Source organism: Lagopus muta, chromosome 9 (genome assembly GCF_023343835.1).
Source record: "Lagopus muta isolate bLagMut1 chromosome 9, bLagMut1 primary, whole genome shotgun sequence".
Classification (NCBI taxonomy): Eukaryota; Metazoa; Chordata; class Aves; order Galliformes; family Phasianidae; genus Lagopus; species Lagopus muta.
The window spans coordinates 18016099-18031612 of NC_064441.1; the positions used below are offsets into that span (position 1 = coordinate 18016099).

The following is a 15514-nucleotide window of genomic DNA, read 5'->3' on the forward strand; positions in this document are numbered from 1 at the left end:
GTGCCAGCTCAGGCTCATTTTATGAGTAGTTTTGTTTCAAACTGCCACTTACCAATATTAAGCTGTAGGACAGAGGCGAGAAAAGCCATCTTCATTTCTTCATTCACAAACTGGAAAAGTTACTCAAGCTTTTACAATACAATATTTCGACTTTTCTTGACATTGCTTCATTTCTGAGATCTTATTACTTGGCTCTAAAACTTATTCCTGGTTTGAAACCTGACACAAGCTATGAGCCCAGAGCTTTTGCTTTTAACAGAGATATTAGAAAACTTGAAAAAAGACACTTAATTCCTCCCATTCTCAGGTCTCATTACATGCTGTACACTGTGTGCCAATAGATTTTAATCTTGATCTTGCAAGGAAGAGGTTTAGAACATGATTATCATGAAGATTAGGAGAAGACACTTTTCACTTCCCCAGGCATATACTCATGGCACAGGAATGGAATGCTTTGCCATTTTGTGAGTTTTTCTCTATGTATATCTTTTCTTTCAGTATGTAGAGTTTTCATCAAAGTTTAGCAATAAACAGAAAGCAAAAAGAATTGTTTCTAGTTTTACGTGAACAGTATGTCAATATTTTAAAGCTAATATGTGACAAGAGACAGGTCAGTATAACTGGCAAGGCAAAATCCCAAAAGAACACTATGGATACAGTGGATGAGTGATCTACAGGCTTAAATTATCCACATGGGAATTAAAAAAACTATCTATTAGTCTTATATGATTTTAGCAGGCATTTAAATGTAATAAGGGTTTTACTGCCTATCAAGGTATTGATTCCTAGACTAAACATTCTCTTAGTGGATCTTAGCACGATGCTCATGAAGCATCACAGAGCTCCGTCAATTTAATACATTATGTTTTATTAATTTCCTACTTCAATGTTTCCTTGATTGGTTAAATTGGCTGCCCATAGGCTGGCTGCTTCTTTATGTGAAAAAAGCTCAAAAAAGCTATTTCAAGGCTGTTGAATAACCGTGTGCTGAAAGAGATCCAAGCAGAGAGTTTACAAAATGCACACACAGGAAAAAATATGTACACTTAAATAAATAATAAGGGATGGACATAAACAAAGCACTACTGTGAAAACTTACACAATTATGTGTTTATGCTGTTAATTAATTAGGACCTTATATGTACAGGATGTTCTCATCTCATAATTTGTTTCCTCTAAATGTGCCTAGCTTTGCACATCTACAGCTGCAGACCTAGTAGTTCTCCTACTAGATTCTCTAGTAGTTTTAAAAGATGGTAACTGCTGATGATCACATGACACAGTTCCACTCACTTCTGCATCTTAACAAAATGACTTGAGGAAGCAAACTACTTCAGAGCTAAAATCAATAAGTACATAAAATCTATCACCATGAGCTTCTATATACTCTACTTTTGTAAGGCAAATGTACACATTCTGTCTGATTAATTCCTTATACATCCACCAGTAGGCAACTGGTGATAAAAGGTAAAACACAGAGTGTCTCCTTATAAATTGAACACTCTTTAGTGTACTGAAGGAGGGAATAACTTCCAGCTGGAGAAATAGTGTTGTAATGCACTTAGAGATGATCATGCACGTGCACAAAGCAACTGATGTTGCTCATACAGTTGATTTTGAGTGATTGAGTAAGGAACAATAGCCTACCTATTCCTTGTTTTTAAGAGACATTTTATTATACAGGTAAAATGCATAAATCATGAAAATGTATTTAAACAGGTTGATGCAATGTGTGGACTAAGAAAGAAAGTAGATGGAGATAGGTAAAGACAAGCCTATTGCATAAATATTACATAATATCCTGGTGGAACAATGTTTTAAGAACTCAGAATTTGAAATTACTTTCTGCATACCATAGAGTATCATCTAGGAATGCACATTAGCATTAGGCACTGGAATAGGCTGCCCAGGGAAATGGTAGAATCACTGTCCCTGGAGCTGTGTAAGGAGCGTGCAGATGTAGTACTTAGGGACGTGGTTTAGTGGGCGATATTGATTGGGGGACGGTTGGACCAGGGGACCCTAGAGGTCTTTTCCAACCTGAATGATCCCATGACTCTCTGGTAAAGTTCTACTGCACATTCATATTTTCTAGGCAGACACATTCTGAATATTTGCACAACTGTCATCTGTGCTTTTCCCCACAATAACACAGTGCTGCTGGATGAAAAATACCTTCCTAACACAAAGCGCTATGTTTCAAAATAAAGATTTTTAGTATATGACCAGCACCAATTATGATTTACTTGGATTTATTTATACATATGGATATATTTTTATATATGGATATATTTATAAACTAGGTCCTCAAGAATTGTGTTAAATTGAAGTTGGTGTAAGTGAAGCTCTTGGTATAAAAATATTTCAAAAATCAAAGGAAAACAGATATATTTTCAACAGAAATATCCCCTTTTTTGTTCTTTCTTGCACGTGTTACACATTCAAAAGTTCCATCAGTTTTAAATGGGAGTTCTGGGTCTGTCAGATCTGTAAGGCCTATTCTTCACATGGAAGTATGACACCTAGAAAGGAACTGAAAAATAGAACTCACCTTTGGGAACTTTAGCTGTGTTGTACAATTTGCCACTATATATTTCATATATTTCAGTTTAATATATTTCAAAGGCACCCCATAATAGCTAGTAGTTCTTTACAAAGGTCACTGTAAAACCATATCCTGTATTTCAGAAAGTGATCCTTGTCTGCCAGCAAAGCAGACAAACTGAACTTTGTTAATAAAAGCGAAGTTTTCTAGGGTTATCACTCTGACCCTTAAACTGTATTATCTGGAAACCCATAAGCCTTAAAAAAATAAGATATGAAAAGGTTTATAAAGCATTCTCCTAACAGGTTCTGTTTCCAGCCTCACTTTTCAATCTGAAGTTGGTTTTAAGCTCTTGCCACCATGCCTGCTGATTACAATGGGACTTGGGAAATGGAATCCAATGAGAACTTTGAAGGCTACATGGTTGCATTAGGTAAAATGAAAAATATTAACTACATTTTCTTTATAAGTAAAATCTTTCTAAAAATTAATAAGAAAACTTTTATTTTTGTATTGTGCCTTCTGGCCTAAGGATTTATGTCAATCACATTAGAAATCAAGCAATTGTAACGTACGTGCAACTACAGTGACCTTGGCATATAAGAAAGAGAAGATTGTAGCCAAGTATATTGCTCAGTATTGAAATTAAAATAAGCAAACAGACAGATCCCATATCATTAAAGCAGCAGTTGTGTTTAGTATTTATTTAGCATTTTGAACTAGTGGGAAGTGCATGTGGCAGTTGCATAGCAAAAGAGCTGGAATGGGCAGATTCTTCCAGGAGTTTTTATGGGAATCATGCTTATGCAGCAAGGAGACTGAGGTCATGGGATCTGCTGAAGATGATTACAAAAGTTAAATTTCACTTGGCCACCACCACTGATGGCAACAATAAATTGTACATGTGCAAAGAACTGTCCTGCTCCTTACACAACTTTCAGGTACTGTTCTTTAGCTCCTTTATTGTTAGAGATCTGATGGCTACAGTTTGTGCATCCACTGTACAGGATACTAAGCACACTTTGTAGATGCTGGAATACCAAAGCACTATTAACTGACAGCAAGTAATATTCTTGTCACTCTCTATAAAGTCTATGTTGCTTGTAGTCTATGTTATTTTTCCCACACATATTCAGTTTTTGCCATGACAGTGAGAAAGATTTTTGAGAGAAATGTCTTCTTTTGCTTCACCTATTATTTCCAGTATAAGTCGTCTTTCAGATATTTTTATTCTCATCAAGATAAAACCTTGATTTTGCTCCAGGTCATTATGATTATGCAAGTAGTGTGCAGAAAATTCTTCCTCTACTAAGGTCAGCAGAGATGTAGATCTTTAATTTCCTAAAAAGAAGAAATTATAGATAAAATAATACAGTTCTGATGAATTTCTTCAGTAGATACTGGATTGGCACTGAAAGATCAGTTACCTTCCTTCTACCATTGCAGTAACACGGCTGCATTTCAAAAAGCTGCAAAAAATATGGAAGTTGAATTTACACATGCACAAGAAGTGTAATTTTTAGAATCAGAAATCTTCTCCTGGCTTTAATACACCACAGATGAATGCCACAAAAGATCATTGCTTCTTTATTACTCATGATGTCAATATTACTTAGAAGAAGAATCACTGGAGCTGACTCATCTAACCTAGATTGTAGAACACTGACTGGCTAAATTAGTACATGACAAAATTAAACATAGTTTATTTTTATGTTCACAGTTAATAGCCCTCACTGTTCCAATTGTGCCTTTGTTCTTCCCATTCTCAGATGTTGTCTCACTGTTTTCTATCTAATGGTCACTGATTTGTATCTTCTGTTCAGAATTTGATCTTCCTCTTACTCTCATTTTTACTGTAGCTGACACCACAAAGAGTTATGCTGATAAATAAGAGTTTTTTCAGTTCAAGTACTTTTCATCAGAAGTTAAGATCAGACTTACAGCTTCCTTCTACTTTTTCCAAAAAGCTGTTGAGTTCATTTACTGGATATTTAGAGAATTTGCTTGCTCAGACACAAAAATAGCTACTACTAAAGGTCTTGATTATCCAAAGAAGCAGTGGTTCGAAATCTCTACAGCTACCTTCCACAAGTCAAGATAATATCAAGATAATACGTTTGTTAGGAAAGTAGTGTAACACATTAGGAAATCAGTTAGTGATATCTTTAAAAAAAACCTCACATCCAACAGTTCTCAATGCCTACACCAGTGATTGACCTTAGGATAACTACCAGATATCCGGTCCTGGAAAGCTGACTTCACACAATGTGGTAACAAGATTAAAAGCACTTGACACTCTCAATAGCCTAAGACAAAGGAGAAAGAATGGGTTAGAATGAAGAATGCAAAACAGATTTATCTTTCCTGGAAAGTCCCTTGATTTGTTGCCTGCTCTAGACAAATTCCAATGGAGAGAGAATGAACTTTCTGACAAAATTTTCAAAATACTTTCACAGCAAGAACATCGGCAAGTGGTGGGATGGAGAAGGAATGTGCACTGATTGTCTGAACCTTGCTCCTCATGCATACGTCATAATTTTTGGTGTGTATACATACACACATGTATTATACATTTACTGGTGACAAACTGCCACTAAATTAGTGGGATAGGAAAAAAAAAAGGAAAAAAAAACAGTACAAAGATGCATATGGCTGTAGGTGATTCTCAGAATGTGTCCTGCATTAACTTGTGGTCAGGGAAAGGAAATGACATGGAAGGATGGAGAAGTCGTTCTTCTGCTCTGTTTCTCCCAGTTTTGCACGTGGTTGATACTTGAGTATAAAAGTGCTAAGGTTCAAAGCACACCAAGGGTTTTTTTAAAAAAACCTCATCCATCCTTATAATTAATACATAGGTATTTCTGTACTTTAATTAAAGAATAGGTTTGCCCTTTAAGCCAGAAATTTTGCTTTTATCATAAACACATTACAAAGTGTTTTAATCTACTATAATAGAACAATATATCATCTTTATTGCTTGCATTGTTCAACATGCAGTTATGAAAACCATGCTTTAATAAAATCTCCCAGTTTTTCTCCAGGAGCTACAAGACTAATATATTAGTCAGAAATAGCATTTCCTTAGAAGTCTAGACATTTTTTTTCCCACAGAGAGACCTAAATTTTATGTTACCTGGTTATAAATCAGACCCAGAGACACTTTTAATCTGCCATAGCAGATAAAATATACCCGAGAAGTCTGGTTATAAATACTAAACATTATTCCCCATGTTAGAAAAGTCACATTGTTTCTTAAGCCAAACCTCTCACTCAACTCAATTAGTACATCACAAGTAGTATAGGGAATCTACCCAAAGAGAAAGGACTCCATTAGTTGCATTGCTGAGCTGACAATGATTAACTCACATGCAGATCTACTATGGGATGGATAGCAAGCCAAAACCATTTTTCAGTAACTTTCAGAAACATGTGAGATTATTTCATTTGCATATAGCACTATATTAAGATTCATTGCCAGCTGGTCAGAAATATTTATTGCAGATGGTAATGCAGCTGGCAAGAGGTGGATCGTCTGGGACAAACTGTCATGCTCGTAATATATACTGTTCTTTCAGTTACTTTCAGTGTATTCTGTTGCTTATATTAAGAAGTTAGTCCACATCATGAACAAAATAAGGATGTCAAGATCAGGACTGCATTAACTGTTTACAGAATATTAAAAATGAACTGTCAAATGCTGTAGTTTGATACTATTTGACTTTTGACTTTCAACTGCTATTCCTCTAACACCTAACTGCCATTTATTTGTCTCTTTGCTGTTTAACCACAATGGACAAGCCAATCATTTGTCTGTTTCTTTTTTATTCATTAGAAACATTTTTGCAATTTTTAAAATTAATTTCTTGTATGCTCCCACAGATTATAGGTTCCCTGTAAAAATATCATGCTAATATCCAAAATGAGTGTGACTACATGCTTATTTTCTACTAACATGCTTATTTTCTGAAAAGGCATGTTGTCCTGAGAACAATCAGGAGTGGCCAAAATTTGTGACACTGCAGAATTCATATCAATAGCCTCACGCGCCCAAGAGCTACATAATTTATACAGCAGACATAGAAGAGGGAAGGGCTCTCAAGCATGAGATGCTAAGGGCACTCCTAGTATCCCATAGCTTCATGTGTGAGTGAAGCCAAAAAAAGAATATGTCTTGTTATTTCATCTCCAAAAGATCTGGAGATTCAGAAGATTTAAGAAACCAGCATAAATTAACTGGTGGTTGTTGTAGTCCTGCTTACAATATTCCCACAGACACTCTCTTAATATGTAAAATCAGTACAAGATCCTCAGCTGAAAGTCCTGAAAATGGAAGCTGTCGGGTTTTTTGAATGACCTTTTTCTTTGCAAATACTGCAGTTAAAGAGGTCATTTGTGGAATTAATTGACCATTAAACACAATATTATTTTTACAGTGCATAAATATAAAAGTTGTTTTCTTTTATTTTTGGTAACAAAAGTTGGAATTTTCTGTGCAATGCTTTCTTTTCTGTTTCTTATCAGACATTGATTTTGCAACTCGTAAAGTTGCAAAACACTTGAAACAAACAAAGGAGATTACTCAAGATGGAGATAATTTTAAAACAAAAACACTCAGTACTTTGAGAAACTATGAGCTGAACTACACTGTGGGAGTGGAGTTTGAAGAACACACCAAAGGACTCGATAACCGGGTGGTTAAGGTACACACTATCTGATTTCTCTTTACACTACAGTCAGTATCAGCCGTAGCAGTTCCAAAAACCAGCTGAATATGGTTAAAAAAAAAGGGGGGGGGGGGTGGTGGTGGGAGATCACCAAAACTTTACAGATACTTGAGGATTTTTACGAAGCAGAAACAGTTTGTGTCTTGAGATAGTTTCCTTTCCTGCTCCAATCACACAAAATAATCAGGATGGATGCTCACGTAAATGAGGGTAGTCTTTAATTACATGTTTTTCCTAATAGGGGATTTTTTCAGGTTTTCTCTGATGTGCCTTTGTTTATTTAGAAAGTAACAAAATAAGTTATTTTTACCTGTGTAATCTCCTTAAATAGATTGTAAATCTATCATTCTGATTTTAGGATCTTCTCTGCGTAAACATTTTAAGCTCTGAATCAGTAGGTTTATACTGGATTTGTGCTGCTCAGCCTCAAGTGGACAGTTTAAAATGTGAATACTATTTAAAGGAAGCCTACACTCAGCTATTAGACATAAGTGAGCTTTTAGAAGAGATAAGAAGAAAATGTGAGCCCATGTTACTATTGATACAGACCCAAACGCAGGCCTACAGACAGCCACAGGCAAGAAGGCCTTGTAATGCAAGCTTTAATTTCTTAAAGATTCGTGCTCGCGGTTCCCACAGGAAACTCTGGACATACCTTCAGACACCTTCAGTGAGTGGACAAGTGATGTTTGGATCAAGGACCATATTGTGTATTGGCACATCTCCTACCTCTTACAACAGATTCAGCTAGAAAGTCTTGTGTGGCCTTCAAACCAGACCATGTCAGGAAAGTTAGTGAGGAAAAAAAGTATAATCACTGATTAAATTCATTTACTGAATTCAGCTTCATGTTTGTCTATTGATACTACTTCTGTTTTATTCTCTTCTCACCCCTAAAATACAGAAGCAATATTTTCAAAGGTAGAAAGGGTGACAGCTTCTCACCCATTCAGTGTCTTGAAAATCTTGCATCAATTGCCTATCTTGGTTATCACTCCCTGAATCTAGCTCTATCAACTCATCTGACAATTATCATAGTTTTATTTTTCTCTCAGCTCACATCTCTCCTGCTATTCTCAAAATGATGCTGTCCCTTGCCTCATTATCTTCTCAATAAACAAAGTTTCAGGCTTTGTTGCCAAACTGAGTAGCTGAGATCAAAGCAATTGCCATGGGAAAGCACCATGTTTGCATCTGAATTCAGGTAATCCTTCACCAGAGTGGCACAGATTATATTATGGAGTACATTGTTTATTCATTATAAAACACTGTTCATTTTTCACTCAACTTTATGCAGTGTAATTCCTATGACTTCTTCCAAATTATTTCTCATTCAGAACTCTGCAAACCATCATATAATACAATCCGTTTTTCAGTATCTTGAACATCCCTATAACTAAACGTTTCCCTATTGCTTTCTCCAGTGAGCACTGGTGGACACTTTCTTGTGACAGAGCTTATCCTTTCCAACCTCGAACCCATGTCTCTTAGACCTGCTGCAGACGCTAAGATCTAGTGAATCAACCATTACATCACTTCTTAAATCCTTGCATCTTCACCACATGAAAGCCATTTTCTTTCTCTCTGTGCAGAATCATTTCACTTGCAGACTTACTGATTTCCTCTTTATTACCAATTACTTGGACAGAAGGAAGCACAATTTGTACGATTATTCCCCTACCTGGCTTATTCATTTTTGTATAGTATCCTATTCTGAACAAATTACACTCTTTGTTTCTAACAAGAGGAGGAGGAAGGATGAAGCACATCAAGCCATTCATCTCCAGGCGACTCTAAAATAATTTTTTGGTCATTTATTAACAAAAAGTGCCTCAAACACATGAAGGTAATAAAACTGCTAGGCAACATTTAAACATAGAGTGGGCATGGATAATTTAAAAACCATGTAGCTTAAAAATACTGTAAATATGAAAGAACTTAACTGAAATGGAATGAGTTTTGTCTTGCTATTACTAGAAAGCTCCCTCGTAAGAGAAATAAATCATCCAACCCTGAACTAAAACACAAAGTAGGGTAACGATACTCTTGGAAACTTTCAATAACTCAACTTCCACTGACTGTAACCAGTCTCTGATGAGGATTTAGCTATGATAAATGGATAAACGTCTTTCTAATTTACAATGCTTCAAATCTAGAGTAATTCAAAAGAAGTTGCTCTGAATTTACTGTAGCATACACAAGGGTTATACTGAAAGTAATGCCTCCTATTTTATTACATCAGTCCACAGAGTCAGAGGCAGATGACAGTGGGATGGCAGTAGAGGTTACACCTTCCCACCAGTATTCCATTTTGCTGCCGTGTGACAGCAGAGGGCAAGTCTGACAAAACAGTGTCTGTCATAGAATTGTGCCTGAAGCAAAGGCATGTAACCAAATTTCTCTGCGTGGAAAAAATTGCACCCATTGACACTCACTGACACTTGCTGAACATTTGTGGTGACCAAACAGTAGATTCAGCACAGTGAGACAGAAGCTGGTGCACTTCAGCAGTGGCAACAGCAACAGTGGGCCACTTCTGCAGGTGCAGATTTTTACGAGCACGGCTCATCACTACCAAAAGTGAACATTTAATGGTGGTGACTATGTTGAAAAATAGTGTTTTGTAGCTGAGAATTTGCCCTATCAAATTGTGTTATTGTGCTCTATCTGTTGTAATTTCCAAGGAAATAAATAAGAGACAATACTTTTGGAGCAACCTCTTATGTGTTGAAAATTGATCCTGTAAATGGAACTCACTACAGATATGAACCTTCTGCTCCTGGATGAGATCCACTGAATCCAGTATCCTGTTTGTTAGACAGACTGAATCTCACAGAACCAAAAATGATTCAGAATGGAAGGGACCTCCAGAGATTTCTGACTCAACCCTTTTGCTAAAGCAGGGTCAGCTCGAGCACACAGTCCATCACTGAGTTCAATCAGGGTTTCACTGTCTCTACAGATGGATATTCCAGAAACTCCTTGTGCAACCCATGCCAGTGCCTGATCATTTTCACAGTTTAAAAGTGTTATCTTGTGTTTAGAAAAAAAGCCCACAATTTTCATGCAATTATTTTGGACTCAGCAGTACACTGGTTCGTACGAATGCTAACTTAGTGTACACAATGGAAACTGACAACAAAGCTCTGGAAAAGGTTCACAACCGTCATCTCAAAAGCATTCAGGGTTTTGAATGACTGATTGGTTTGGGTTTTTATAGGAATGAGAAGAGCAATGGTTAGAAAATGTAATTATTTTTTTTCTCATTGCTTGAATTAGCTTATTTTCACATACTCATAAACTTCTTGCTAACATGTCTGAACTAATTGATGCAGACACTAGTGACCTGGGATGGTGACAAACTGGTATGTGTTCAGAAAGGTGAAAAGAAAAATCGTGGCTGGAAGCACTGGATTGAAGGAGACCTACTGCATCTGGTAAGAACTGCTATACAGAATCATAGCACATAACAGACTGCAACAAAGTACAGTTCATCCATTTCAAAGCTTTTCTTACTTATTCTAGTTAGAAAGGTCTTTATTTAGACAGCTCTGATCTCTGAACTCGAAGGAAATCCCTCTCTCTGCTTCATCTCAGGAATGCTGTTTCTTTTCACCTGCTCCCAATTAAGACATAACCCTGCAGTGGTTTTTTTGCTCCAGTTCACTGTCCTCCAGCTATTAACCCTTCTTGTTACGCTGCACCTCTAATGTCTTCTCATTTTCCTTTAATCACTGGAAGGAAAAAGGAGGGAAAAAAAAAAAAGCAAGGGAAAAAGATTGCAAGAAAAATGTTGGGTTTTGTCCCTAAAGAAGCACTATGTAATTTTAGAAGGAACTATGTAGGAATCCAGATCAGAAATCACTCTCTGGGTACTCAAGAAGAGTATTTCCAATTATTTTGTGCTAGTACAATAGAAACAGAAAAAACCTGGAGCCTGAAAAGGAATTCAGTGAGCCTGATAGAGGCCAGAAGGGCTGTGCAGGAAAGGAGCACTCACAGGAGTATGGAAAGATTACAAAATAACAGCTCACATAATTGACGCTATTCCAGAAGTTTCTTGGGAGAACAATCAAGAAATGGTAAGATAATGTTGGATGGTACAGTAGGTGGGTGCAGAAAGATTATGGAGAAGACCTCAGCAATTTCTGTCTCATGATATGCACTTAGATATCTACTCCTTGCTAAGTTTACCCTACAGATAGTAGGTGTGGTGAGCCACACTGCCTGAAGTCTGTATGCTTGAACAGTCAAGGCAATTAATTGACAATACAGTATATGTCACTGAAAGCCAGTTGTCCAGCACACATTTTCATCTCCATTTTAATACATAGTCAAAAGCTGACCTAACAAAGATGCTACATGCTGGCTGCAGGACTGAGCCTAAGACTTGGGGAAGCAGACAGACCAGGCATACTCTCAGAAGAGTTTCCAGGAACAATTTTGCAGGCTAGGGCAACTGTTGGCCAAAAACCCAGCTTCAGTTCATCTTCAAGCCTTATCTGGCACAGCAATGCCAGCTGATTGGAAGACCAATAAAACGGTGTACATTGTGATGTGCGTGTGTGCCAGACTTCAAAAGATCAGCTGTGCTGCTAAGCAAAAACGCCATCCCGATCTGACTCCTAAAAGATGGCTGGGCACTTCTCTGAAGTAAACATTCTTATGGTTTTTCCATCTTCCCTTTTTTGTTTGTTTTGAATTTCGTTAAGTCTCATGAATTTTGAGATAACATGAAATATAAACTATTATTGTATGTTGTTTTAACAATGGAGCATGAAAAAGCCTTCCATTTAAGACTACTTTTAATGTATTTTTCATACATATTCATCTTAGAGCTCAATTCATATGTCAAAATCTAATTACTGCAACACGTGGTGCATGCCTGCTGATTGTTTTTATAGAATTAGCTCTTCTTTCCTTATGTTCTCTTTTTCATAAGTGTATCTTTGTAATGTAATAGCACAGTTGTAGCAATTTCAGGGCAGGGGAGCTTCTGGCTATGCAACTTGTTCCACTAACTGTGTTAATTCTGTAGGAACTGACGTGTGAAGACCAGGTGTGCCATCAGATATTTAAGAAGAAAAAGTAACCGGAAAACCACTTAAGCCTTCATCACACTATTGTGCTGATATGTTTTGTCTAAAAACAGAAACAAAGCAGATTTTGTAACAACTCTTTGAAACAGCTACGTGAATGCAATTTTGTGCATGTTTATGAAGAGAAACGTTTTGTAGAAATAACATCAGTTACACACAGCATCATTTTCTCTTTTTTCTTTTGTTGGAGTTAAATAAAAATAATTGTCTTTCAAATTGTGCTTTCCTGTATCTTTACAATCTATTTAGTCTTTTCCAAAGAGACATTCTTTAGCAACAAAGCTGAAAATTAACAGTCACAGTTATCTCAACCACAGAACGTTATGTATGTATTCTCGTTATGAGAGAATGTGAAATGCTGTAGCTCCTTGAAGCAGTCAGTTAGAACTGGCACTCTGCTAATAATCCCAGAGCAGAAGTTAGCTGTTAGAAGCACACCACTCCCTTCAGGAGTTGCTCCATGAAGTTAAAGCTAAGGCATGCTTACAGCTATCAGAGGAAAACTGATGAGTGTACATAGAGTACATGCATGCTGTGCATGTGGAGTTTACACAGACTGTGTGTATCCATGCACAGACTATCTACCATACAGCAGTCTTCACCCCGCACCTCGCTTTTAGAGTTTCAAAAGAATTTTAAAAGACTTTGAAAAGTAATTTCCATACAATTGCCTTCCATTTTACTTAGGGTTTTTCAAAAGACTTCATGCTTTTTGCTACAGGCAAGTTTAAATTTACCATGGATGGTGAGAGCTGCTTCTCTAGGTGGAAACAAATTATTCAAGGGGGCGTGCATGCATGTTCCACTGAAGAATGGTTTGCACACACAAAAGCTTGTCTGCTTTTTCTACTAGGAATCATTTCTGTGAATCTGATTAATATATCACTAATACTGAGATGGGCAGCTGCACAGACACGTAAATAGCTATGCAGGGCCATTTTTATGAATTAGACTTTGCTCCTCCTGATAAAATTTTGATACTGACCTGATATCAAACTTCTTGTATGCTTTAACTGAGCAGTGCTCTAATGAGAGTTCACAGTGCAGAAACCGCACTTGGAATTGGTAAATTCCTTCTTATTTTTTCTGTTCAGCCCTGATCTGAACTTCCCTATAGAAACGTACTTAATTCCTACATCTAAGCCCCTTCCAGTTATAAAGCTTAGAAGGACCACAGTTCATTAAGCTTTCAAAATATTATCAGAACTAAGTAATCACCACAATAAAGAATGTGTACGTCGTAATCAGTGGCATTACTCATATTTGGCTCTTGCCAAGAGAAAGCCTGTGCAGCACAGAGTTTAACAACTCCATACAAATCATTAAACAAAAGTTCTTACATATCCTGAAGAACAGTAATTAATTTACAAATGATGAGGAAATTATGAGGAGATTGAAGAGGGAAATAAGCATTCTTTCTTAATAAGTTTACAAGTCATATCTAGTGGATATGGATGGGAAGTAAATGAAGTAGACTTTGATTAGAGAGAAAACTGCACCTGACCTTACGTTTCTGCAAATACAGAAAATGGAAACTCTTGACTTTTTAATAAGGGGAGGGAAAATGTTCAAGGTTATTTATGCCCCAAAACAGCAGTTTCTTCCTGCACACACTGATACGCAAAACCTTGCAGCCTTCTTTATAACTAGATACGCAGAACTGGAGACAGAGGAGGTACTTCTTACACTGCATTATAATTACTTCCAAAGGTATACTCAGTTGCACGATATTTGTGATGTTAGCTTAGTCTCTAAGCTCCACAACACCCCTTACCTTTGTCAGCAGATTAAATACTCGCACTGAAGGCACAAATCTCGTTGGTCAACCACAGAATGCTTATCCACATTTTTCAGCCTTCTGGCATGCACTACTGTTTCAGCTGTTTTGAAGGATTACCATTTGCATTGACTCTTTTCCTCATAGATACTATTACTCAAATACAGCTATTGGGAATGGAATTTACCAGATTTCTGATCCAGAGAGCAAAAAAGCCTGTACTGTAACAAAAGCAATTCCTAATGAGTACAGTAAGAGTCACAACCATTGCCTGTCACTGGACTTTTCAAACCACAATGACACAAATAGGCATAGGAAATATTTATGATAGGATTTCTAAAATTTTCTGCACTGAGCCAGTTTTGCTCCTGGAAAGTCAAATGATGAAAGGAAGGCAACATTGCTGTAGGATAATGTTGTAAATGCTCCCACTGGTAATGCTCTATGGTTACTCCGTAAGATGCTGTCTTTCTGTTAAGCTCTGAAGGTCCACATAGGTTGTATGTGCACAGAACAGCTTTCAATTTGCCCATAAATATCCTACTCACTCTGCTGACTTGCTGCATGTGAAGTATGCCCATTCCACTGCCATCTGGCAAAAAGTCCGAGGTTTTTTACAATCTAACAAAGGCAAATAGAATTTCACTTCCAAAACAGTCGTTTAATTGCATTTGTTTATGTTCTTTTTGACCAAGAGCACATCATTCGCCCTAATGTGGGGAGAGACTAATAGAAAGGATGGAAGCATTCAGATTTACTCTGAAGTCTTTTCGTCCCCTAGAACGCATTATTTTCAGGTTTAATTCATGCTTGAACGGAAATGCAGAGGTTGCATATGTTTTAATTTCAGCTTGCTGACTGCACATGTTATGAAGCCTAGAAGAAATCATTTTGTGTATGATCACTTGTTTTTTCAAAACATACTCTTTCTATATATGTGTAGGGAAAAATAATGATAACAATTGAAGAATATGTATTTTTCTGGAGGTATGCTAAAGCTAAAGATTGCTGACATTTGAGTGAACAGATGTAGCAGAAATGCAAAGTCACGGCCTGAAGCAGTGATTGAGCACCTGGTGGAAGGCAGGGCCAACCCAGGAGAGCTCAGGTGCATGCAGTGTACCTGAATGACCAGAAGGGATGGAGTCAGGATCCAGCCCTTCTCAGACCTTATTTAAGGGTTGGCAGTGGAGGTGAGGGTATCTCATTGGAGAGCCCTGCCTGAGTCCTTCCAAAGGTAAGCACTTTTCTTCCTTTGTTTTTGTGTCCCTAGTTGCTGCATTTGGGTTTGTTCCCATTTGGTTCAGCTGAGGATTGTGCCACCCTGCTATTATTGCTGTACTTTCTGTCGCGTTACACTAGACTGATG

General features: G+C 37.2%; 1 protein-coding gene across 1 annotated transcript; it reads left to right on the plus strand.

The window, feature by feature from the left end:
* Window positions 1-2881: 2881 nt before the first annotated feature.
* Window positions 2882-12461, plus strand: RBP2 (retinol binding protein 2). The gene is made up of 4 exons (XM_048954391.1): window positions 2882-2978; window positions 7067-7245; window positions 10605-10706; window positions 12308-12461. The coding sequence occupies exons 1-4, from the start codon at window positions 2906-2908 to the stop codon at window positions 12359-12361; spliced, it is 408 nt and encodes a 135-aa protein (XP_048810348.1). The 5' UTR covers window positions 2882-2905; the 3' UTR covers window positions 12362-12461.
* The last annotated feature ends 3053 nt before the right edge of the window (window positions 12462-15514 follow it).